The sequence below is a fragment of the Cricetulus griseus genome, chromosome 8 (genome assembly GCF_003668045.3).
Source record: "Cricetulus griseus strain 17A/GY chromosome 8, alternate assembly CriGri-PICRH-1.0, whole genome shotgun sequence".
Taxonomy (NCBI): Eukaryota; Metazoa; Chordata; class Mammalia; order Rodentia; family Cricetidae; genus Cricetulus; species Cricetulus griseus.
This window is the reverse complement of record NC_048601.1, coordinates 19,578,881-19,605,055: the sequence shown is the minus strand read 5'-3', so window position 1 is coordinate 19,605,055 and position 26,175 is coordinate 19,578,881. Positions and strand designations below refer to the sequence as shown.

Sequence of the window (26,175 nt, the reverse complement as noted above, 5' to 3'; positions counted from 1 at the left end):
GAAAAGAAAAGGGGAAACAGAACCCCGTCTCTGGAATGGCCTGTGAAGGTCGTCTTACACCGCTGGGGAGTCTGCAGTTCAGACTCAGCCGGGGACCGACTCCGGGGCGCGCGAAAGTGCCAGGCAGCTCTGCGGGGTTGGGGCTGGGGTCAGGAGGAGCCGTGGCTCTGCGCTCGCGAAGTTGCAGGCAGGAAAAGCGGAAAAAGCAAAGCGAGGGTCTGCGCAGAGTGCACAAGTGGGGGCGAGAAATAGGAACCCGGAGACGCCCCCCTCCCCGCTCCCCCGCTCGCTCGCTCGCTGCCGAAGTGAGAGCACGCGGATGCCGTCAAGAACACCCTTTCTTTGGGGCTTTAGTGCTCACCGCCCCAGTTCATGCGCAGAATGCTTGCCTAGGTGTCTACACCAATTCGAATCTGCTCGCACGTGACTCTCCAGGGACTTCTGACCTTTCCAAGGTGGTGATCAGTGCCCCGTCCGTCCCCCCCCCCGCCCATCATGAGTTGTCGTTTATGTGTTTGTTTGGTTTTGAATTGCAACTGTAGAAGCACACTAACCACTGCCTCACCTATGAATCGGGAAGTTCTTGTTTTTTTGGAATTTTGAGGCAGGGTCTCCTGCCCTAGTTGGCATCGAACTTGTGGTGTTCACCGCCCTGCTATAGGCATGAGTCACCACCCGGCCTGATACAGGGATATTTGTAAATGGATTTGAAACGTGAACCTCCTGAAATGCAATATAAAACTGCGAGTCACACTTGGCATTCGACACTTTTTCTATGGGGAAAAAAAAAAAAAAAGATGGTGGCTTTACCCAGAGCAGTTGTTTGTTTTTAAACTGGGCCTTTTTGGAAATCTGTATTGTTCTAGAAAGAGACACCTGGAGCCTGAGGATATTCTGAAAAACATTAAAGCACTTGCATTTTAAAATCATTTTCAGGACATGTTGGTGCTTGCCTGTAATCCCAGCTCGTGGGAGGCAGAGACAGGAGAGCAGGGAGGTCCGGGCCAACCTAGGTGACCTTGTCTCAAATTTTAAAAAAAATTAAAAACTCATTCTAATTAACCTTGATATACCTGAGTAAAAGACAGCCAGTTGTGACCTGAATTTCCCAGAAAGAAGCTGCAAAGTACACTGAGCATCCTAGAGATTGATTAATTGATTAGAATTTTAATGATAGCGGAGAGGGTGGAATGTTGCAGACCCAAAGCCAGATTATCGTGGCCTATTCTTAACCTTGTAAACAGCCATTTATTGTCCATTTTTGTGTGCCCTCACATCCTGTGAGCATCACCTGAAGCCTTTGAGGACCACTAGATGGCATCAGAGAGCATCTGAGGTCCGTCCTTATCCAGGGTTTCCTGATTTGATTTACTATATGTAACCCGCCTACCTGATGCTTCTACACATGTGTCTGAGAAGTGTTTATTTGTAACTTCCCTTGTTCTGCTACTACAAGAACTTTCAGTGTTGGACCATGGAACTTAGGGTAACCTGGATTTGGTCACTCATATTTGGCTCCATAATAAACTACCTCTGTCCCCTTTTGAGGTGAGCTGTTTTTCATGTGTTCACAGTAATAGACCTCAGGCTTATCAATAAGCTGCCTAGTTTGAGGGGATCATTCTAGACTTGGCCAGTCTTTCAGTGCTCAGTGGTGGTAGTGTCCATTCATTGTTCATTTCCGGGAAGAAAGAGTGTGTTGCAGGTCTAGGCAGCTGACTGGTCCTGAGTAGGGGGCCTCTCAGCTGAGCAGAGTTGTTAAGATCTGTATGCTCCATACTGGTGTTTACTGCTTTCTTAAGGTACAAGGGACTGAAATCAGGGCACCAGACCTGCAAGGCAGCTGTCTCAGTCCTCTTTACTTTGTTTTGAGACAGTGTCTCACTGAGTTGCCTTAACCTTAAACTTTGTAGCTGAGGCTGACCTTGAACTTCAGTTCTCCTGAGTAGCTAAGGCACTATGATTCCAGATCTACACTGCCAGACCCAGCTCACCCTACTGTTTATAAGCAGTGTCATTTACCAAACTGAACTGGTAAATGCAAATTGCCTTGCATTTCTTGGCCTCAGCCTTTCTTGACTCAGAACTCACAATTGGCCACCCCCTGATTTCAGTACTTTTCAAGTTCTGATAAATTGACACGCCCCACCCCCATTTTGCAGCTGCCTTCTAATCCCTGAGTGGTAATTGTGTCACTTAACATCTCTGAGTCAAGCGCTGCCTCCTGCTCACTGTTGGTGCATAGTGCCATCAGTAGTGAAAGAGCACTAATTTTAATACCCAGAATATTGGATCCGTTTCCCAGTTCCACACCTAACTGGGAAACGAACACCTGCTACTTGCCTCGAAAGAGTATTATGAGGCTCAGGTGACTTAATGATATAAAGGACCTCTGTCAACTGCAAAGTGCTGTTGCAGGTGTGCCTATTCAAGCTCAGGGTCTTGCCCAATGCAGAGTGCCTGAGCCGGAAAGGCTCTGCAGAAGCCAACAAGCCCCGCACCTTTTTAAGATGAAAAACGATCAAAATAATAGTTGACACATAGCTTTATTGAAGAATGCCAGTAACCAACCAACTTTTGAATCTGTTGGGGTCTTTTGATTTTTTTGTTTGTTTGTTTGGTTTGGGGTTTTGTTGTCATTGTTTGGTGTGGGTGTGGTTTTTTGTCACCTTCATTGGAACTGTTTTCTTTGGTTAAATTGTTTTTGCATGAGGTGACTCATGACTGTGATACAGTCAGCCACAACAATTATAGAGACACATTCCCACAGTTAAGCCATGTCACCAGCTTTGCCACCTCCCAAAAAAATTTCAGGCTGAGCCAGTGTGAAGCAGGTTCCTCTCTCTCCTCGGCTACCATCTGAATTTGTTGATAATACTCTGCTGTTTGAAATGGAATCCATTGGCGTGAGTTCCCCCCAAAACACCCCCACCTGAGACACTCAAAGAAGTGAATTAATAGGAAAAAGCAAGGCCAGTCCTTCTAACTAAATGTCAGGGCCGTAAAGTGTGTTTCTACCCCCCCTCTCATCCTTTTGAGTTCTCAATCTTAGGCAGCCTCACATTGTTGCTATAGAAACAGTGATGTCACCAGTTGCAATTCTGATGTCACTCCCTAGTCCCAACAAGAAAGAGGTGCATGGAAGGCTGGGGGAGGAAACAAGATCTTCAGCTGAGCAAGAACATCCCAGCATCTTCATTGACTTTAAAAGTATATTCTGGAGTCTTCTGTGGTTCATTATTCCAGAGCTACAGAGGTAGGAAAGCCCACTGGGTTGGTAAAGCAGCCCATTTTCTGATACCCTGTAGTTAGAAAGAAACAGTGAAGAGCTTTTTTTTTAAATTTCCAACTCAGCTTCATGCTTCTGCCTCGCCAGTCTTAATTTCATCTTTGGATACTGAGGAAATAAGTGGACTCCCTTAGCAGCACCCCACACACCCGCCTCTTCCTCAGAGTTACTTAAAGGTTTGACCTGATATCCCAGACCATTCTTTTGGAGGCCCAAGGGACTTACTCCTTTCCCTCCTCCTGGTGTGATGTTGAGAGTAGAGTGTTGCCTGCCTTCTGGCTTTTTCAACTGTATTGTCTGACTAATTTGCCATGTTCTTTTCTCTCCAGCACCCTGAGTAGAATCATGCTGGTAAAGCTGAGTCCGACTCTAGTTACATGAAGCCTCACATTTTTAAAAATTGAAGCTTTGGTTAGGCAGTGAGCCCTGGGCATGGGCAAGCTATTTGTAGCCCATGGAAAAGTGTCTGTATGAGGGGGCTCTAGGCAAGAAGGTACTATTAAGGGACAGTAAAGCTAGAGGCATGCCACACGAAGGCGTGATGAATACTGAAACACATGCTCCTAATCTCCACCGTAAGAAAGTCAATTAAAACTCCAATGCCAGTTTCCGCAAGCTTTGCAGGGTTTCTACAGTGTTCCAGACAGGAAGAACAGACAGAGTAGAAGATGGGATGGAGACTTAAACACTCATCCATATTAAAATGAACACTAAAGTTTGGTTGAAAGAGCTTCAAAATGTGACCAGAAATGAAGTAACCCCAGAAGAGCCTCATTTATACTGGCTACAATTTAGCTTTTTCATGAGTTTAGAAATCTTGAGAAATTAGAAAATGGGGTGAGGGAGTGCCCGGTAGAGTTTTTTTCGGCCTCAGGTAGCGCAGGCCTAGCCATCCCTGCCTCACTCAGCTCTCTGCTGACATTCATGGTTTGCACTCCTCTTCAGTTTGAGGTAATAATCACTTTGACACCCCCATATTTTGGTCTTGTTTTTGGTATTTTTTTTCTTATAACTGTAGTCTAGGTTCTTTAGAACTCACTGTATGGTCTAAGCTAATCTCAAACTTGCAGCCATCATTCTGCCACAGCCTCCAAATGCTGAGATCCAGCTGTCTGATTGTCATTTGTGTGATGTGTATTTGTATGTGCATATGTGTGTGTGTGAGAGAGAGAGAACATGCAGGGAGAGGTCAAAGGTTGACACCTATTTTCATCAGTTGCTCTACACTTAATTTTTTGAGACAGTCTCTCACTGACCCTGGAGCTTACTAATTTGGTTAGGTACCCCCAGTGCTGGGGTTTCAGATGTAAACCACCACACCCAACTTGTTAGGTGGACACTGGAGATGAAATTCAGATCATTATGGTTGTATAGTCGTATAGTAGTATGTGTGTGGTGTGTGGATGCAGGCATATGCCGCCATGCCTACATGCCCAGAGGGCAGAGGAATGTGTCTAGTATGCTGCTAATCTCTCTCTGCCTTATTCCCTAGAGATAGGGTCTCTCCTTGAACCTGCACCTAGGCTGGTCGTCAGCAATCTAGCAAGGCCCAGGATCCTTCTCTCTTCCTATCTCCCCCCCCCCCCATACACACTGGGTTGGAGTTCCAGGCTCAAGTGAGCAGCCACATTTAGCTTTTGAGTTGCCTGCTAGAGATTGAAACTCAGGTCTCCTTGCTTGCTCAGCAAGCACTCTTGCTCCCTGTGCCATCTCCCTAGCCTTACATTGGAATTTTTGAGGAACATTTTAAGTCAGTCCTCTGCGACCACAGAAAATGCCTAATCTCCCAGGCTGTTAAGCTGAAGAGCTAGACTAGCTAAAGAAATAAGTCCATCAGTCCTAATCTGGGCTTCAGTTTCCCAATCTGTACAATGAGAGTATGAATTCATTGAAAAGTAAGTGACACATTTTATATAGTGACTTTTTTTTTCTTTGTTGATTTCATAAATAACACAGAGCAATCACTCCAGCATGTTTTTACTTTTTGATTTTGTTTGTAACAAGGTCTCACTTTGTCACCCAGATGGTCTAGAACTAGCTATGTATGAGGGCTGACCTCGAAATCAGGACAGTTTGTCTGCTTCAGCCTCCTGAGTGCTTGGATTAAAGGCATGAGACGTCATACCCAGTTCGAGTCTTCAGTTTATCAATACAATATTCATTCGACTCCTTGAATCTTTTTTAGGTTTTCCTTTCTTTATTGTGGGAAATGTATACATTAATTTCAAAATCTGAAAAGCTTCGTGGCTCATGTCTGGTATAGCAGCACTTGGGAGGGAGGCAGGAGGATCAGGAATTCAAGGCCATCTCAGTTATATACAGTGAGTTCAAGGGCAACCTGAGCTATAATGAGTCCCTCTCTCAACAACAAAAGGCAAGAACTTTTTTACATGCCTAATATGTACATGCCATCATCCAGAAAAACTTAGGGAGTTTTAGCAGACCACAACAAGCTTTATGTTTGTAGACAAACACAGAAAATAGACTAAAGACATTAGAATATATGCAAGCTAAGAGTTTGTAAGTTACACTAAACTAGTGAAAACCTTTTCTGTGAAAGAACATCTGGGAATGTTCTTTTCTTTGCATTACTGGAATAGGAATATCCAACCAGAAACTAACTTTCTGTGGTAAACTTAATACCAAATCATTGGATTTTAAAAGATCAGGATTTATGGCTTACCATCATAACTCATTTGAGCAAGCCATTTCTTTTTTTATTTCCAGGTTCGCCAATCTTAAGAAAGAGAAAAAGGAGCTGCCTGGAATTACAAATGGTCAGGACTTCTATATTCACTCTTTCAACAGAAAATTACTAAGCACCAAATTGAAAGTTATTAGCTATTAGGAGGGATACCAAGATGAGTAAGAAAATTGTTTTGTCTTCATGAAGCCATTTAATAAAGCAGACAGGATATATGTGGCCAGTTGACATATTAGGTAGGATGAGAATGTGAAAACGAATTATGTTGGAGACTTGAAAGGAGAAGCAGCAATATTTAACTAGAAACTTAAGAAATTTGTCATGGATAGGATAATTGTGGCTTGGGCTCAAGTAGGACGGGGTTTTGAGGAACATCTTGGAGGCATGTGTGTAGTTAATGCTGGGTAGATATTCCAAGAATAGAATGCACTAATGTCCCATATTAATGTCTCAGAAGAGATAGACTAAGGAAGTGAGTTGAACTGGAGACATGGTTTCTGAACTCTATGAGGACATATATTTCTCTTAAGTCTGAAAAAAGTGCTTAAAAGTGTTTTGTGATCCAGAAACCCCCATCCCACCTACTTACCTTCAAGCTTCCCAGTGGAGTGTGTGGGATAAACCAGTTGTTTTTATCATTAAGTAAGCCATCCATTTAAGAGCAGAGAATAGCAATAGTCACTTAAATCATTAGCCACAAGTAGAATGAGTTGGTATCTGAGAACTCTGAGAACACACCGAGTTACATGTGGATCCCTCCCAGAGTCTCAGTGTTACTTTGTGCCCCCTCACTTCTATGTGTACATGGAAATAAGAAGCCGAAGTCATCATTCCGTCTTAAGAACTGTGGGGTCCATATGTAAGTTTACTCATTTTTCTCTGTGTCTTTCTTTACAGAGTCCATATATATTACATGGCAGGAGGGGCGGGTAGACTTAGGGACAGTGAAGACACCAACAAAGCTCATCTGGAGTCTTCCTTGTATCTCAGAACCCATCCTCAGTAAGAGTAAGTGACCACATCATTTCCTTCCTTCTTTATGCTTAGGTTGTGTCTGTCTTAATTGTCATAGGTAGGCAGCCTGAATGAGGGAAAGATTTTGTCGATTTGGTTGTTCTTTACCGGAAGCAACCCACTGGATGAAATAGAAGCAAGATGAAAAAACTTGTTTGTGGATCTTATACTGTCAACATTCTAAGTCAAGCTGCTACTAAATTTTGCCTTTCTTGGCCAAATAGCAGTACTGTTATTTTTCTTTCATGCCCATGACCCAGAGCATAAGAATAGGTATATAGAGGTGAGACTCATTAATACAGTGCTTCCCTAGCATGCAAGAGGCCCTCAACTCCATCTCTACCACCACAAAAAGGAATATATATATATATATATATATATATATATATATATATATATATATAATTTTGAGCTTCTAAGATACATTGTTTAATTTCATTGGTATGAACTTCTTTGCAAAGGGAACAAAGCATTAAAACACAAAATCAAAGATTAGAAAACCTTCTGAATTATCTATCATTTTTGCTTTCCGTTGCTATGATAAAACACTGACCCAAAACAGCTTGGGGAGAAAAGGGTTTATTTCATCTTCCATGTTGGATGGAGTCCACTCTCAAGGGAAGCCAAGGCAGGAGCTTGAAGCAGACACCCAGAGGAGTACTGCTTACAGGCTTGCTCCTGTAAGCTACCTTTCTTACATAATCCAGGCTCATCTGTCCAGGCCTGGTACCACCCCCAGTGAGCCGGGCTACCCTATATCAATTACTAATCTAGAAAATACCCATGGACACTCACTCCCACAGGCCAGTCTGATGGATAGAATTCTCAGTGGAGGCTCCCTCTTCCCAGGTGTGTCAGCTTCACAACTAAGATTAGCCATCACATTATTTCTCCAAATTAACCCTGGCCCAGGAATTCTCCGTTCTCATCCCTTCGAATCACCCAGAAAGCTTGTGAGAACATTTTAATGAGTTCTCTCTATTACATTATTTGGGGGGAGGGGTACCACATACCACAAGGTATATGTGGAGCACAGAAGACAACTTGTAGGAATCAGTTATCTCTTTTCACCACATGGGCTCTGGAAATCAAACTCGCATTGTCAAGCTTAGTGACAGATGCCCTTAACCTGCTGAGACACCTTCCTGGCCCTTTTAAGAAATGTAATGTCTATAGTTCCTCAATGAAAAAAAAAATAAGAAAGATTTTCATTTAGAATTTTTATTTAATATATTCTCCCATTCTCCCTCCCCGCTCCTTTTCTGTACTGGGTCAAACCCAGGGCCTTCCACAGGCTAGGCAAGCGCTGAACTGCTTAGCTATACTCTCAGCCCCAGCTTGTTTCTTTCCACTCTTGAGTAATTGCATGAGTTCCTCATTGTGGGAAAATTCGTTGTTTACTCAAGTAATCTCTGTCATCTGGAGGAGTACACTAATGATTTTCCTAGCTCAGTAATCAAACAGTAGAGTGTGAAAATAAGCATCTCTGTGAGAACAGAAAAAAGCTCTTGAGGGATTTTATATTTTGACTTTCCTTTAATGATTATTCATGATCTCCAAAACAAAAGCAATATGCCCATATATGTGTAAGCATTATTACTTTTAATTTTTCTTCTTATATTTTTAGTGTGTGTGTGTGTATGTGTGTGTGTGTGTGTGTGTGTGTGTGTTGTTGAGGCAGGTGCACACGTGTGGGAGTCAGTTTTCCTTATAGCATGTGAGTTCCAGGGGTCCACTTCAGGTCATCATTGGCAGCAGACACCTTCACCCATAGGAGCCAACAGTCCTTCGTTTTTTTGTTATTTTTTCAGTTTTTATTACGAATGTGTTTGGTGTCCCCTTTTATTTGTGTTCATTTTAATTTTGAGCAAAGGTGCACGCCCCATCTCAGCCAACATCCTTTAAAACAAGTATTTCGGATTAATCAGACGAACACCCCTAAAATTCACAATGCCTTTCAACCAGCTGTTTGTGATCATGACCTCAGCTGCAAGCAAGATGCTGAACTTTACTGTAATAGAATTTTAAAGCAAAGTTTTGCTGGAATCCAAATGTGAAGATAGATGTCTGTTTCATGAGAATGTCAAGACATTGTATGTGGGGGTATTGCGTGTCTTATCTCATCTTACCATTGAGAGGTCTAGATGGGAGCTGAGTTTGTAATGGGCTAGGGGATTTTCAGTGTGGAGCCTAGAAGAGGAAGGTGGGCATAGGAAAAGAAAGTGAGGGAAAAGAGACCCTTCTTGCCACTTCAGGTTGACAACAGGATATCTAAGTCACCGTGGTAGTTGGCTACATTTTCAAAGACGACAAAGTAGAATGCAAGGTTTTGAATACTGGATGAGACTAAAGACAAAGGCCAAGAGAGGGTTTGGATTAAGGATTCTGAGGGGAGGCAATGAAAGCAGCAAGTATAAAAAGATGGCTGGCAACTGGTGAAAGAATTTATAGGTGTTGAGGGCAGGTGTCTTATGAAGAAGATGCCGGGCAAAATGAATCTCAGCGTTCTAGCCCAGACAACCAGGTAGCTGGTGTCACCACCAGTGAAATGAGAGAACAGAGCAAAATGTTAAGAGGGCCCTGAAAAGACAATTAGCCAAGTCACTACTATATCCTGGACCCTGAACCACAGAGTCTGAGAATCTCCCAGCATCCTTGGCTTATTGGACAGAGAATGATCTATCTCAAGGAAGATTACTAGTGTAAGTTAGTACTCTAGAAATGGATGAGAAACAAAATTTCTATTTTTAAAAATTAGCCCAGGTAGACAGAAGAGGCAAGGAAAAAGTAAGTTAATCCATTTGGTCACTTTTAGTTTCCAGTGTCTACTGAAAATCATTGGTGGGTGTGGGGGAGGCTGGTGGGGAACAAAGCAAGACACAGCTGACAGGTTTGTTCCTTTAACAAATAATTAAGCATGAACAGCTGATGACAGAGTATCTGTACCTCCTGGTCCCTCAAATAGCACAATCCAGGCATTGGCGTCATCTCTAGAGGTATAAACATGTTTGAGAAGTTGTGTTGCAGGTGAGAGCTAAGGCTGAAGATAACTGGTTTAGGGGCTGAAGCAGCTCTTTACAGGTCTCCGTGGAAAGCATGGCTCCTGCTTCCTACATCTCTGCCATTTTCTTTATTTCTCCTACCTGTTCATGTAACCTTTTGATGACCTTTCTTTCTTCTTCTTTTTTTTTTCAATACTACCAGATGGCGGATAGGGTTGACTGGTTGCAAAGCCAAAGTGGCGTATGCAAAGTTGATGTCTATTCTCCTGGAGACAACCAACACCAGGACTGGAAAATGGTAAGGGCTCTTCCTTTATCAGCACTAGTTGAGGACATTGGGACCATCATCAAGAGCAGCCTTATTCTGTCCTCCATTTTGAAGGGAGTTTAAATGAGCTCCTGTGGAACAAAATTTCCCAATTTACCCCAGCAAATTCTGCAGCTTATGATACTTTAGTTTTTAATCATGTGTTCCAGGGGCTGTAACTTGTGTGTGTGAATGCAGGTACCCCAGAGGCCAGAAGAGGGTGTGTGCTTCCCCTGAAACTGCAGCTTCAGGAAGTTGTGAGATACTGTGTGAGCACTGGGGAACCTAGCTCTGGTCTTCTGTAAGAGCAGTGTGTGCTCCTAATTGCGAGCCTGAATTTGATACTTAGTGGAGAAATATGCTATGATTAATCAAAACCATTATTACAGTGACAACATTTAAAATTTTAAAGAACCACAGGTTGGAAATGTATCTCTGGGCTGGTGAGATGACTCGGAGGGTAAAGGTGCTTGTCATTAGCCTAATGATTTGAGTTAGATTCCTGGAACCCACATAGTGGAAGGAGAGAACCAACTCAGCACAAATTGCCCCCTGACCCCCACATAAATGTTATGAAATAAACCTTGCTCCCAATCAGTCAGTGTTAAGAAATATAAAAGTTTCCAAAGCACATCACAAATAACTCCTGAAATTCGGGATGTCTTAACATTCTGAGAAGTTTAAACTCCCCTTTCAACCACTGCACCTTGAGTATCCAGTAAGCACTTTCTAACCCTGGAGGCGGGGTTGCTCTGTATCCATCAGAGTCCAATAGGAAGAGAGTAATAAATAAAACATGAAAGCAGTAAATAATAAACCACACCTATGCTTTAATGTTTAAAAATTGTTTCCTGGGAAAAGGTAAGACACTATTGAAAGACACAAAGGAAAGACTTCAGTATTCTAGAAGTAAGCATAGAAAGTAGCTAGTAAGCTGAAACACACAAGAGCCCTCAAGCAAGGCTGTTCAGACACAGGTGGCCAGGGCACAGCTCTTTTCTCCCTCTTGTAGCCATGCAGTGTACAGACAGTAGGTTCTAGCATCAAAAACATCCAAACAAATTGGATAGAATTCTCTGTTTTTGAAGATATTGGACAAGTGAGATGGCTCAGAGGGTACAGATACCAAGCTTGGTGACCTGAATTCACATCCCAGGACCTACATGCTGAAGGGTGAAAGACAAGAACTGACTCCCACAGTTTGTCCTTCTCTATACTCTCACACAAGTCATGCACACACTCTGCAACACACACACACTAACACAAAATTAAAGATGACATCATCCAATGCATTCATTATTGTAACCTTATTCAGATACTAGCATTTGCCCAACACATACTTGCATGTAATGTTAAGTGACCCATCTTCTGTTTGTAACAAATATATTTTCTTATCAATAAGCGCCAAAAACCCTGAGAAATCTTCACAAGACATACAGATATTCACATGAAATTGCTGAACACCCCAAGCTGCCTCTGTTGGATCTTTTATCCACCTCTGCTCTTTCACATAGAGAAACAAGAGACAAATCAGATTCAATTAAAGCAAGCAAACGAAACTCCAACACCTTTCACCTTTCACTAAGCAAGGGGTACCCTAGGAAATCCAAAAACAAAAATGAATTCTGCCATGGTGAACTTTACCACTCATGAGAAAACTTAATTATAATATAAAGCTTAAATATAATTTAAGATAGAAGTATAATTTGATATCAGTCTGGCATTTGGATATGTAAATAACCATTGGACATTAATTTTTTAAAAAAAAGCAGTTCACAATCATTTGCCAAGTGAATTTTCTGAACAATGGTTGTTAGAGTTTAAATAACAAGTCACTGCAAACAGGACATAGCTTGTGACTCCAACACTCGGGAGGTGGAGATGGGAAAAAATTGGATTAAATATGTTTAACGAGCTAGATACGGAGAAGAAAAGCAGGGCTGGGAAGTTCATTAGCTTAAACTAAGCTGCTGAAGCATACGATGGCTGAGCAGAGAAAACTCTCCTTCATGGTCATGAAACTTTTGAAAGAGCAATTCGGCATTCTCCTTCCACACAGCTCGGGATACTATTGCATAAGAGGAGGGGGCTGCGGGAGCAGTAGACTCTGATAGAAGAGAAATGGGAGTACTTAGTCTCTAAGGCACACAGATTATTTTGTATTCCCATCAATACATGCAGCCTAGAGAGGTGTAAAATAGCGTCCCTAGAAGCAGAGCCAGTTGGTGTATAGAGTAAAGACAATACTTTGCATTTGGACATAGATGATAGGCAGAGCAAAGTTGTTTTTTTTTTTTTTTTTTTTTTTTTTTTTTTTTTTTTTTGCAAGTGTCTTCCATTCCACTTGGATAAAAAGCAGTAACAACAACCTCTAAGTGAGAATCCTGCTAATCACAGCAGGAGGCTGATGGCCTCCTTGTTGGGCTGACTGCCTCACGACACTGGCTTTGCTGGGAGCTCTGAGGATGCTCAGAGTGGGCTTGAAAAGGCTCTGTATTACTTGCCATCCTGAGATGAAGAAGTCGAGTCTGACAAACAGTCTGCAGCAGGCCTGAGCACATTTAGGTCTGACACCTCTTCTGGCCTCTGCAGGCACCCCTCCCCCAACACACACACATACACATACACGCGCGTGCCCACAAAACATAATTTAAAAATTTCTTTAAAATTACTACTATGGAACAAATAGTAGCCAGTAACTTTTTATTTCATGTCATTTTATTTTATGCATATAGGTGTTTTGTCCATGCACCTAGCATGTGCCTGCTGCCTGTCAGATCAGTTTCAGACAGCCATGACCGTCATGGGTGCAGGGAATCCAGCCCAGGTCCTCTGAAAGAGCAGCAAGTGCCATCCCCCAGCCCAGTAGCTAATAACTTTTACTTTCATAATAAACTAGTAGTTTGATGACATATTAGCAATTTTATAACAAAGCACTGTTCTTTCAAAAATGGGCTTTATTTATAGTCATTCCTACATTGACAGAATTCTTTACATTTGATAGGAAAGAAAGCATAAATATGTACATGGTACTATGTTCAGTTTAAATTTTGCCACATAGAGATTACAGTGAGTAGATATAAAAATGTGTGTGGTGCCAGGCGGTGGTGGCGCACGCCTTTAATCCCAGCACTCGGGAGGCAGAGGCAAGCGGATCTCTGTGAGTCCGAGACCAGCCTGGTCTACAAGAGCTAGTTCCAGGGCAGCCTCCAAAGCTACAGAGAAACCCTGTCTTGAAAACATGCCCCCCCCAAAACACTGTGTGTGTGTGTGTGTGTGTGTGTGTGTGTGTGTGTGTGTGTGTGTGTGTGTGTTTATCACAGCTCACATCCTTTAGAGAGTCTGTAACTGCACAAAACTAATCACCCATGGTTACTAACTCCCAATTATAAATCAATTCATTAATAGCAGTTAGTCATGGGAAGCCACTTAGCAGGTCAAGATTCTGCTGTGTCAAATAATTAGGCACAATTTTCCCATTTTTCTGAAACTTCTTATAGTAAGAGACATAAATTAAAAAAAATAACAGATATCTGGGTGAGGATGGTACAGGAGGGAGAAACGCGCAGATCTCTGTGAGTTTGAGGTTTGTCAGGTCAACAAAGGAAAAAAAATCCACAACAGATAGACCTGAGAAGGCAGTGATGAGTATCAGTACCAGCTCTGTTCAGACAGGCACTCCCGTGATCATGAGGATGTTGCTGGTAGAAGGAGTAGAAGCAGCGTAATCCAGTAGCAGATGCCTTGATTGGAATTCCAGCTTCAGCACCATTAAATTAGTGTTATATTTTCAAATGACACACTAACTGAATCTCTCAGTTGTCCAGTTCTCTGCCTTGTAAAATGAAGAAAGCAAGAGAATTAACACATGGGCTTATTGTGAAAGTAATTTAAATGAGATGGTAGCCTTAAAATCCTCTGTCCTAAATGTATAGTGACTGCTCAGTAAATGTGATGCTGGAGCCAGCTTGGGAGGCTGACCTTTTTGGTTGTCCTGCATGCCCCTATGTTTGCTGTGCTATATCTGAGCAAAACAACGTCTGCTTTTCAGGATGCATCAACGGATCCTGTCCGAGTGCTCAGCTGGCTCCGCAGAGACCTGGAAAAAAGTACAGCAGGGTTCCAGGACTCGAGGTTCAAGCCTGGAGAGTCATCATTTGGGGAGGAAGTGGCCAACCCAGGAGACCAACGCAAAGGTTTCTGTGTTGATTATTACAATACCACCAACAGGAACAATCCAGGGAGACTGCATTTTGAGATGACTCACAAGGAGAACCCTTCCCCAGGCCCCATTACCCAAACTGGTAATGGGAGTTCCATAGATGAAGTTTCCTTCTATGCCAACCGCCTCACAAACCTAGTGATAGCCATGGCCCGAAAGGAGATCAACGAGAAGATCCATGGCTCTGACAATAAATGTATCCATCAGTCATTCTATATGGGGGATGAGCCCACACCCCACAAGAGCTTGAGTACAGTAGCCTCTGAGTTGGTGAATGAGACCGTCTCTTCTTGTTCCAAGAACATTGCTGGTGACAAAGCTCCAGGCTCTGGAGACAGAGCCGCGGGGTCAACACAGAGCCCCAGTCTAAGATACAAAAGCACTTTGAAGATCAAGGAGAGCACCAAAGATGGCAAGTGTCCGGATGACAAGCCTGGGTCTAAGAAGTCTTTCTTCTATAAGGAAGTATTTGAATCTCGGAATGCTGGGGATGCCAAGGACGGTGGAAGGTCCTTACCTGGAGATAGAAAGCTGTTCAGGAGCCCGGACAGGCCGGATGACTATACAAACACTGTCAGTCAAGGGATCATGACCTATGCCAATAGTGTGGTATCCGACATGATGGTCTCCATCATGAAGACCCTGAGGATCCAGGTGAAAGACACAACCATCGCCACCATTCTGCTGAAGAAGGTATTGATCAAGCACGCAAAAGAGGTTGTCTCTGATCTCATCGACTCATTCATGAAGAACCTCCACAATGTCACAGGGAGCCTCATGACTGACACAGACTTCGTCTCCGCTGTGAAACGAAGTTTTTTTTCTCATGGCAGCCAAAAGGCCACAGATATCATGGATGCCATGCTGGGTAAGCTGTACAATGTGATGTTTGCCAAGAAATTCCCCGAGAACATCAGGAAAGCCAGGGACAAGTCTGAGAGCTACTCCCTTATCTCCATGAAATCACGGGCTGGTGACCCTAGACAACCCAACATGAACTTTGCAATGAAATCAGAATCAAAAATGAGAGAAAGTTTGTTTTCTGCGTGCAAATCAGAGAAAGACAAGACATGTGCTGAAACTCTGGGTGAGCACATTATTAAAGAGGGACTGACCATGTGGCACAAAACTCACCAAAAAGACTGTAAAAGCCCTAGCCTCGATAGTGCTGTGAAACAGGGTAGCCCTCAGCCAGAGGTTTCCTTTGAGAGTCCAGATTCTTGTGACCTAACCCCTCCTCCACAGCAGCCAGAGGTCATTGAAAACTTTATGTGTGAACAAGACTCCTGGGCCAAGGACCTGATCGTGTCAGCCTTGCTTCTGATTCAGTACCACCTGGCCCAGGGAGGCAGAATGGATGCTCAGAGCTTCCTGGAAGCTGCTGCCAGCACCAACTTCCCCCACGCCAAGGCACCTGTAGTTCATGATGAGTCCAGACTCAAGTCTCCTCATAAGATATGTGACCAAGAACAAACAGAAAAGAAGGATTTGATGAGTGTCATCTTCAATTTTATCCGAAACTTACTCAGTGAGACCATATTCAAGAGTAAGCGTAATTGTGAATCCAAGGGGCAGAACGTTAGGGAAGAAGAGATCAGTCCGTGTGAAAGGCCTATTACCCCTCCTGCCCCGAAATTCTGTGAGGAGGAGGAGGAGGAGGCTAGTGGTGCCTTCTGTGGGCTAAGCAAGATGGTTGCCAACCAGCTAGATGGCTCTATGAACGGGCAGATGGTGGAACACCTGATGGACTCTGTGATGAAGTTATGTCTCATTATTGCCAAGTCCTGTGACTCTCCCTTGTCAGAGCTGGGAGATGAAAAGTGTGGGGATGCCAGCAGGCCAAATTCTGCCTTTCCAGATAACTTATATGAATGCTTACCAGTCAAGGGCACGGGGACAGCTGAAGCCCTCCTGCAGAATGCCTATCAAGCCATCCATAACGAGCTGAGAGGTTTGTCAGGACAGCCACCCGAGGGATGTGAGATACCCAAGGTGATCGTCAGCAACCACAATCTGGCTGACACGGTTCAGAACAAGCAGCTGCAAGCTGTCCTGCAGTGGGTAGCTGCCTCGGAGCTCAATGTCCCTATTTTGTACTTTGCTGGCGATGATGAAGGGATCCAGGAGAAGGTAAGAAAGCAAAGTCAGAACACTTTCCTGTGTGTTAACTTAGGTTTTACAGTCCACCTGTTTTTCTGAATGTGGGAACACAGCTGTAGGAAGGGGAGAACGGGGCAGAAGGAGTTTGAAGATTATGCCTCTCAGCAAGAGGTAAGAGTCACCTGAAACACACTAAGAGGTGAGAAGGAGAAGCAGTAGTTTTCTGTTTTCTGGATTTATTGGTGCCAGGAGCACGATAGAAGATTCTCTGGGAGACTTGGTGTGGGAATCAGACAAAGGTTTGCACTTTAGGCTGGCATTTTCCTTTCCTTCCTTCCTTCCTTTCCTTCCTCCTTCCTTCCCTCCCTCCTTCCTTCCTTCCTTCGTTTTTTCTTTGTGTATGTGTATATTACACATGTACATGTGTTTCATGAGTGCCGTTGTATGCATGTGTGCCTGGAGGCCAGAGGACAACATTGGGTGTCTTCCCCGTCACACTCCAGCCCATTTTTTGAGGCAGGGTCTCATTCTGTACCTAGCTGACAAGTGTGTCCTGGGGAATCCTCCTGTCTCCACAGGCATGCACTGCTTCACCCAGGTTTTTTTTTGTTGTTGTTGTTTTTTTTAAACATAGGATCTTGGGTAATCAAACTCAGGTCCTCATGCTTGTGTGGCAAGCATTCTACTGACTGAGCCATTTCCTCAACCCATATGCTGTGTTTTTGATAGAACAGAATTGCTCAAAACATGAAATGTTGCTTCTGGAATGGGTTGAAGAAGGAAACAGGTTTTGGATATAATGACCTCTTATTTTTTCCACTTTATTGATGGTGGTTGGGTGTGTGTGTGTGTGTGTGTGTGTGTGTGTGTGTGTGTGTGTGTGTGTGATGTCACATATATGGAGGACATGGGCAGAAGACAATTTGCAGGAGTCAGCTCTCCATTACTGGGTTCTGGAGATCAAACTCAGGTCATTAGGCAGGCAGCAAGCACACCTCTACCACTAAATCATCTCACAAGCCTGACTTATAGACACCTAACCTGTCACTAGTCTCTCAGCTTGTTGTCTAGTGGAACTGGAGGTTTAGTGGATTCAATAGATAGTATGGTGATAGGTGTGGATTCACATCCAGAGGGCAGCAGCTGGAACTTCCAAGTTCTTACTCTTCCACAATGAAAAAGAGACTCTTGAATCATATCAAATGAAGAGATTTCTCTAGAACCTTCCATTCTCTGCCGCAGGACCATACATTTAAGAGAGTTAAGGCTTTCTCATTGTGCCTCAACTACAGTAACCTCCCATGTTTGTTGTGGTGCTAAGGAAAGGCTTTGGGTTGGCCTTTCTAAACTTAAAACTCCCAGACCTGGGAATAAACTACTTGGTGTACCCCTACTCACTCCTGATCAGTCTAATACTGGATTATTAATATTCAGACCATTGACTAGTAAGGTATGTAAAGAATGGTTACTGTGAGTATATTTAGAGACCCTGTTGCTCCAGAACACAGGGAAAGTTAGCTTATGGGATTTATAGACTGAGTTCTCATTACTTTCCAATTCCCAGTGCAGTGTTTTGTTTTGTTTCTTAATACAAATGGTGCAGTGAAATTGTACAGGGAGGTATATGGGTTTGGAGGGTGTCTCATAGACCTAGAATTTCTTGCTTCTATATTGGGGGTGAGTTAGTGGCTATCTCTTTGCTCTCCAGATGGCTGCATGGCACATAGACCATGAAGGCATTCTTCAGATCATGGTAGATGATAATCTTTTTTTCCTTTTTTGAAAATGAGCCCCCTTATTAGGGCTCTCAGTTTGGCCTCTGGGGCCAAGGTAGAAGGAAGTAATGAGGAAGACTTAGGTACTGCTCTCTGGCCAAGCCTCACATTCTCCACTTAGAACATAACTTTTCCTTCAGCAAACCATCCTCCTCTGGATGATCCAGGGCATGGTCACTAAAGTCAGCCCATCTAGACAGGTGGAGGACACGGTCTTAGGGCACAGTGTAGCAGATCAGAAAAGGTTTCCACTGATGTGGAACACTTTTTTTTGAAACACTACAGCCCTCCCATTGTCACCTTAGGCACAGAGCCAACACCAGAGCAGCAAAGCCTCACTGCTTTGCCACAAATAACAAGAGGATCACCTAGGAATCTATCATACCCAGTGCCAGGGGCTTCTCCGAGAGCCTGTTTTATCTGAGTAGAGGATCATTCTAGTTGGCTGCCCCAGTTAAGAGCCCTTGTAGAAGTTTTTGTCATCAATCCAAATTTAGGAATACAGATTTGACAAAATGCAGCCATCCCCTGAAGGGTCAAAGCTGCTTGTCTTTTGTGAAACTGGCTTGAATACTGCTGTAATTGGAGACAGGAGGCATTGTCATGCCTCCAGAGCCAACATGTATCCAACATAGTGTACTTCCTACTGATTACCTGGGCTTTTTGTGGAGACATGGTAGTCTCAAGAGACCAGGATGTTTAAGACTGGTATTTTGATCTAAGCATACACCAGGAGGGCTCTATATTGAAATATTTACATAGTGTAGGGTGGCTCTTTCTGGAAAAACTAGCTACCTAAGATCTTTTCCTACTGTCCTAGGGAAAAGGTGGGAGCTGTTCTCAAACTTTTGATAGAGGACTCTCCAAGTGTGCTGCTGGAGAATTCTAGTGACTGGGTCCTCCCATTCTAAAGCAGACAGGTATCAGAGTCAGGGTGCTAAGAAGTGCAAAAGAAAGAGAAAGAGAAAAGTGGCTTTTAAGAAAAAAAAAAACTGTATTACTGTATATATACCATTTGGTAGCTTCTGGGACTTGAGATAGAAGAGTATAGGGATTAGCCTCTGGCTGATGCAGCTGGATTGTACCCTGTAGAATTCCCTGTTTGGATTGACTACTAGGAAGATTGGGTTGTTACATAGGCCCCAGCAAGAGATCAGTAAGCCATGTTTTAGAAAAGATGTGATAGGTCATAATTCTAGCTTAGAGTCTGCTCTTGTTAGTTCTTAGGTTTTCATTAGGATAACTTCTTCCCGGCTTTCACGGGATTTTGATTGGGTAAGTAATCCCAAACATTTGAGTCTGCCTTTGGTAGAATTCCCCAGGGCACTTCAGAGGCTTTCATGACTAAATTGCAAGATTGTCCCTAGGTGACTCTCAGTATGACCCTTCCCAATGGGGACTAAGGACACTAAGGAGGTGACCAGGAATGCATGATTGACCTGGTCTTGAGATTGACAGAATACTGGAGGGAGATGTAAAATACTACAATTGAGGTGTTCCTGCTACCTAACCATATAAATTGACAGAATACTTGGGAGTAAAAAACACTGTATGTGGCAGGCTCCTTCTACCCCTGCTATCTATAAAAAAGGAGGAAAGTTCCAGTGGAAATGGTAAATACTGAGCAAGGGACCCCAGTATCTTTGAGCAGATTAACTTTCTTACCTGTCATGTCCAGGGCAACCGGAGCATCTTCAGCAGAGTTGGATATGTTAGGAACTGTGTCCAACCTGTCCCCTGGCGCCCTTAGTTAGGGATTAGCCCCTTCCTACTCTGAGATTGGAGGGGGTCAGTCACTTCCCAGTGGCAGGCCCTTGGGTCCTTGCATGTCAGACATGGCCACAAGGGAAAGATGTTGCTTTAGTAACATTCCTAACGGCTGGGCTGTTGTTCTTGAGCAGACATGACCTAGGAACTTACTATAAGGATTCCTTGGGGTATTGATCTAGCCAAAAGTGCCTTCAGTGGCAAGTACAACCATCTGGGCTCATTTTTCTTTCTTCATTGGTTTCCCACCAGATCTCAGAAGACAGTGTCCAACAGATGAACCTGAGGGGTCTGAGGTCCCATCTGTAGTTTATGAAGCTCTCTACAAATTCCAGTAGCTGTCAGTCCAATAAAATGTTGACCTTAAAGGGCTTGTCTTTTGGGAGATGAGAGACTGTTTGATGGACTTCTGAAAGCTTCAATTAGCCTGTTGAGATAAGGCAGGATTTATGTATGTGTGTCCTCTCTAATACTGTCTTAGCTAATAGTTTTTTAATGCATTTTATGTATGTAATTAGGCTTTTTTATCATCATTCTGCACCTGTGGTCCCTACTAGCTTGTTATAATCAGTGAGTTCTTGCACATTAGGACACTGACTAATTGTCTGTTTTTTAGCTTCCTCCCAGAGTGTCTGTTTTTCTCCAGGGGCGCAACAAGGCCTCAAAATCCAGGACTAAAGCTAAGGTCTGAAAGTGACTGTTAAGTCTGTGCGGGTCCTTCTCAAGCTCCTCCCTGAATTGTCGAAGGTCTTTGATTGAAAACAGGGTGTACATGTGGATTATCCCCTGGGACCAGGCACTTGTTTTAAGGGGTGTGGTATAGGCATAAGAAAGAATAGTCAATAGAGGGTTGCACTCTCACTATGTCCTCTAGGGCTGCTGCTTTTCTTTGGTGGCTTGGGAAGAATGCAAGCTTGAAGTAGAACTTTATGCAGTAGGAGGAGGCACAGCCCCTGGTCCCTGTGTTCTGTTGATTCTCATTGGAAAAGTACAGTTTGGACATAGACAGGGATCACTTAAGATCATGAGTTTTTCTTTGATGTTTCTCTTTGCCGTAGCCCCCTTCCTGATGGAGTGCCAGGAAGGCCGCCAGTACATAGGCACTTTATACTACTTCCCTGGATGCCTCTCGAACAGATATACTGGAGGATGTATTTTAACTTAAGCTTCCAGCCTTTGGCCAAAGTTTTCTACCACCCAGATTATATTGGGGCTAGACAATATTACAGCAAAACATTAGCCTCTTTATCTTTAATTTTCAGGATCAAACTTATCCTAATTCTTGAGGCTACCTTGTCATAGAGAGTCTAAGAAAACCGAAGACTAACTGCCCATGGTGATCCTAAGGAGAAAGATAAATACTAGAGCAAAGAATCAAAAGCACAGGAGGGAACGAGTGGCATTTTTATACCCAAACCAGAGTTTCTAAGCCTTTGGTTGTGACCCTTAGAGGTGTCTTCATAGACACTTGGGGATTAAATCAAAAGACAGGAGCAGGATGTTCTAACATCTTGAGTTTTAGTGTTGGTTTTTGTTGTTGACATTTGTTTTGAGGCCTAGGATAGACAGGGGGAGATAGAGGGGTTCGAATTCCAGCATCCAACAAAAAAATATTCTCTGAGAAACCAAGAAGAAATGGAGGAATAAGGCTTTCTCTCTCTCTCTCTCTCTCTCTCTCTCTCTTTAGAACATACTGCTTTTTATTTTATTTCACTTTTTATTTGAATTAGAAACAAGATTATTTTACATGTCAATCCCAGTTCCCTCTCCCTCCCCTCCTCCCCTACCACCCCACTCAACTAAAACCCTACCTATCCCACACACTTTCTTCTCCCAAGGGAGGGTGAGGCCTTCCATAGGGTGTCATCAGAGTCTATCATATCCTTTGGGATAGGGCCTTAGGCCCACCCCCATGTATCTTGGCTCAGGGAGTATCGCTGTATGTAGATTGGGCTCCCAAAGTCCACACCTATGCTAGGGATAAGTACTGAACTACTACAGGAGGCCCCATAGATTTCCGAGGTCTCCTCACTGAAACCCATGTTCCTGGGGTCTGGATCAGTCCCATGCTGGTTTCCCAGCTATCAGTCTGGGGACCAAGAGCTCCCCATTGTTCAAGTCAACAGTTTCTGCCAGTTTCACCAGCCTGGTCTGGAACCCTTTGCCCATCACTCATTCTTCTCTGCACTGGATTCCAGTTCAGTTCAGTGATTAGTTGTGGGTGTCTGCTTCTACTTCCACCAGATGCTAGATGAAGGCTATAGGATGGCATATAAGTCAGTCAGTCATCAATCTCATTATCAGGGGAGGGCATTTAAGATAGCCTCTCCTCTGTTGCTTAGATTTTTAGTTGGTGTCATCTTTGTAGATCTCCAGACATTTCCCTAGTGCCTGATTTCTCTGTAAACCTAAAATGTCTCCCTCTATTATGTATCTCTTTTCTTGTTTTCTTCTATTTTTCCCCCTACTCAACCTTCCTGCTCCCTCATGTCCTCCTCACCGCTCCTCTTCTCCCCTTCTCATGCTCCTAGCTCCCTCCCCACTCCTCCCTTGCTCCCAATTTGCTCAGGAGGTGTTGTCCAAACTTGCTTTTCACAGACTGGGCATGGTGGTGCCCATTATCCCAGCACTTTGGAGGATTGCCATGAGTTCAAAGCCAGCCTGGGCTACAGATAAGACCCTTTTCTTGTAAAAACAAAACTAGTTTTGAGAACTCTGTGACAGGTCTTGGGGTGGATTTCTTTTGTCTCGTTAAGTATGCTGAGCTTCTTGACTTGAGGTAAGCTGAGGAAGCATTTGGTCGTGGTCCTTCAGCTGTTCTTCCATACCGCATCTCCTCCCCTCCCCTCTGATCCTAAGGATGGGAGAGTGAAACCTTTTGAGTCGTATTCGCAGGCCCAAAGTTCTGCTTATGTCTTTAGTCTTGGATAATGTTTCCATTTTGTTATCTTCCTTCTGTGGCCTCCTCCATCTCATACCCTCTTATTATATGTGTTTAATGTAATTTTTAGCCCTAACATTTCCACTTAGTGTTCCTTTATACCTCTGAATTCTTTGCTGAAACTTTGCCCTGCCCCTGACCTGGGAATTGAACCCAGGGTCACACACATACAAGGTAACTGTTCCTCCCCAGCAATACTTCATGTGAGATGGAAGCTCACTGAGTCACTCAAGCTGGGCTTGAGCTTGCAAAAGTCCTGCCTCAGCCTTCCTAATAACTGAGTGACTGGCCTATGCTACCAGGCTGACTTGTTTTAGTCTTTGGTTTTTGGAAGCATGTTGCCCTCACTAACCTGGCACTCACTTTATAGAGCATGCTGCCTCAAACTTAGAGATCTGCCTGCCTCCACCTTTTGAGTCATAGAATTCCAAGTAAACATTGTCACATCCATCATCTCCCTGTGCTTCCTCACTGTGGAGGCCATATGACTGACCATAGGACCCTGCTGCCAGGACTTCCTTACTGTAGAGGATTGCACCCCACAGTGATGAAGTAGAAGGAAATGGATGCTTGCACCCAGCTAGCTTTCTTCTTTATGTACTGTCTGAGACTCCACCCTATGGAAAGTGCCACCTGCATTCAGGATAGGTCTTCACACCTCTGTTAACCTAGTCCAGAAAGACCTCACCACACCCAGAAGTTTGATTTCAAAGTGGGTCTACATCTTGTCTAATCGGAAATCAATGTAAACCATCACAAAAGGAGACTTTTATATTAGGGCAAGCATAGAATATTAGAACTATTGGGGAACAAGAGCAGTGTTGACAAACGCTCACTTTGAAGCCCCATCTTCAATGAGAAAGCGGGGAGATGTGACTCAGTGAGAGATGACATTCTGTATCATATCGTCAACAGGGGACTTCCTTTATCAACAGCAGCCGGAGTTAAAGTCGTCTTGGGCTAGGGTTAAGGGCTAAGCCTGTACACGGCCCTAGCTATAGCCCATGAACTATAGCAATTAAAATCCATCTATTTGGACTAGGGAGGTAGAAGCAGGATGATCAACAGTTCAAGGCCAGCCTTAGCTGCGTGGACCCCTCAGGGTTTACCCTCAACCCCCTCCCCCTCTCCCACCCCCACCCAGCAACTTCATTTTCCCCATCCGATGGCTTCTTGGTTGCAGCCATGCAGGTTCCTTCTGGCCTGTTTTGGGATGCTCTGCTTCTCCATCACCTTTGTCCGTCCTCTCCACAGCTGCTCCAGCTCTCAGCCGCTGCTGTGGAGAAAGGCCGCAGTGTCGGGGAGGTTCTGCAGTCGGTGCTGAGGTATGAGAAGGAGAGACAGCTGGACGAAGCGGTGGGAAACGTCACTCGACTGCAGCTGCTGGACTGGCTGATGGCAAACCTTTGATTGGGGCCCACCCGGTGTTCCAGCGGTGGGCCATGCCTCCACTCCCTCAGCTCCCCTCTCTGCCACACAGAGCCCTAAAGTTCCCTTCACACCACCCACACCAGATGGGCCATCTAACGCTACTCACCGGATTTTGCAGATTTTCTTGTACATGCGAGCAAGGACATAAATTAAAAGATTACAGTTAAAGGGCTGCACGAGTTTGGCTTACTTTTGTTTGAAAGGTAAGGCCACACCCTTTCTGAGAAAGCCATCAGAGGGAGGAGGGCAGGGGCAGAATGGCAAAGAAGAATGGCGGAACCACCCACTAAGTTCCCTGCTGTCCCCTAGCTGTGAGCTGATTAAACTGACCCCTTAAAATATGCCACAATTGGACTTATTTTATTTCGTTTCCATCTTCAGAACCACAACAACCAGAAAACAGTTTCTAACAGCCAGTCATTCATGTTGTAGTATTGTGGGTGTACCATCATGTCCAGTCTGCGCAGCTGTGGGTTCGCCACACACCTTCAGCTCTACCCAGTTCAAGGTAGAGCCCTGGGGGGCTATGGACATGGTAGATGTAGCCAGGGCGATCCATTGCAGAAAAGAAAGCGCTGATTAAAGCTGAGTTCTCGGTGGTGTACGGCCATGCAGGGCAGTAGGTTCAGTAGCCAGTTCCAATCTAAACCACATTTATTTAGTCTTTATGTGGGGCAAGACATGCCTACCACAGCCCAAGTGTGGAGATCAGAGGACAGCTTGACCGAATCAGTTCTCTCCTTCTTCCACCATATGAGGTCTGCTGATCTTGCTCCCAGCAAGGAAGAAACGCAGACTATTTGTTAGGTTTGGCATCGGTCACTTACCCACTGAGCCATCTGTAGCTAGCCCAGATTTTTCTTTTTTTACATTTGTTTATTGATTTATTTTAGAGGATGCAGCTAATGTTTCTTGTTGTGAGGTGGGATCTAACACCCAGGGCTGGCTGAGTTCCAGTCAATCAAAACTCTACTGCAGCCAGCTTTCCACTTGGGTGCTAGGGACCACACTCAAGGCCTCCTGCTTACGCAGCAACCACTTTACTGACTAGGCTGCATCCCAATTCCCCAGACTGCTCTTTGAAGAGGATGTGGGTAATTCCTTAACTTCCAGGCTGAGCCTGTCATCAGAACAAGCTAGCTACAGAAAGGGAGAAGTAGAGGAAGGCAAGAACAGGGCTAAGAGATGGTATGACATAGCCAGAGTTTCCAAAGAAGAATACCAGGCCAAGGACATAGGTCAATTGTTAAAATGTTTGCCACATAAGCATCAGTACCTGAGTCCAATAGCCAGGACCAATGGAAAAGGACCAGACATGGAGCTACAGAGGTGGCTGAGTGGTAGAGAGTGCTTGCTCATTCTTCAAGAGGACCAGAGTTCAGTTCCCAGCACCCACATCAGGCAGTTCACAACCACATGTAACTCCAGCTCCAGGGGATCTGATGCCCTCTACTGGACTCCTTAAGCACCTGCTCACACACGGCAGTTTTACACACACACACACACACACACACACACACACACACACACACACACACACACGATAAAAGTAAATCTTAAAAAAGGTGGCATGGTGGATCACACTTGTAATCCCAGCACTGGGGGACAGTTCCCTGCTCAGTG

General features: G+C 44.1%; 1 protein-coding gene across 3 annotated transcripts; it reads left to right on the top strand.

The window, feature by feature from the left end:
* Window positions 1-5: 5 nt before the first annotated feature.
* Window positions 6-24,896, top strand: Akap3 (A-kinase anchoring protein 3). 3 transcript variants are annotated; one of them, XM_035448598.1, is made up of 6 exons: window positions 320-455; window positions 6,017-6,066; window positions 6,891-7,001; window positions 10,212-10,307; window positions 14,368-16,668; window positions 24,376-24,896. In XM_035448598.1, exons 4-6 carry the CDS (start codon window positions 10,212-10,214, stop codon window positions 24,529-24,531), a joined length of 2,553 nt encoding a protein of 850 aa, XP_035304489.1. In that variant the 5' UTR covers window positions 320-455; window positions 6,017-6,066; window positions 6,891-7,001; the 3' UTR covers window positions 24,532-24,896. The 3 variants fall into 3 exon arrangements, with proteins under 3 accessions (XP_027284136.1, XP_027284137.1, XP_035304489.1); XM_027428336.2 differs by lacking the exon at window positions 6,017-6,066 and having other exon boundaries at window positions 317-455; XM_027428335.2 differs by lacking the exons at window positions 6,017-6,066; window positions 6,891-7,001 and having other exon boundaries at window positions 6-455.
* Window positions 24,897-26,175: the final 1,279 nt, after the last annotated feature.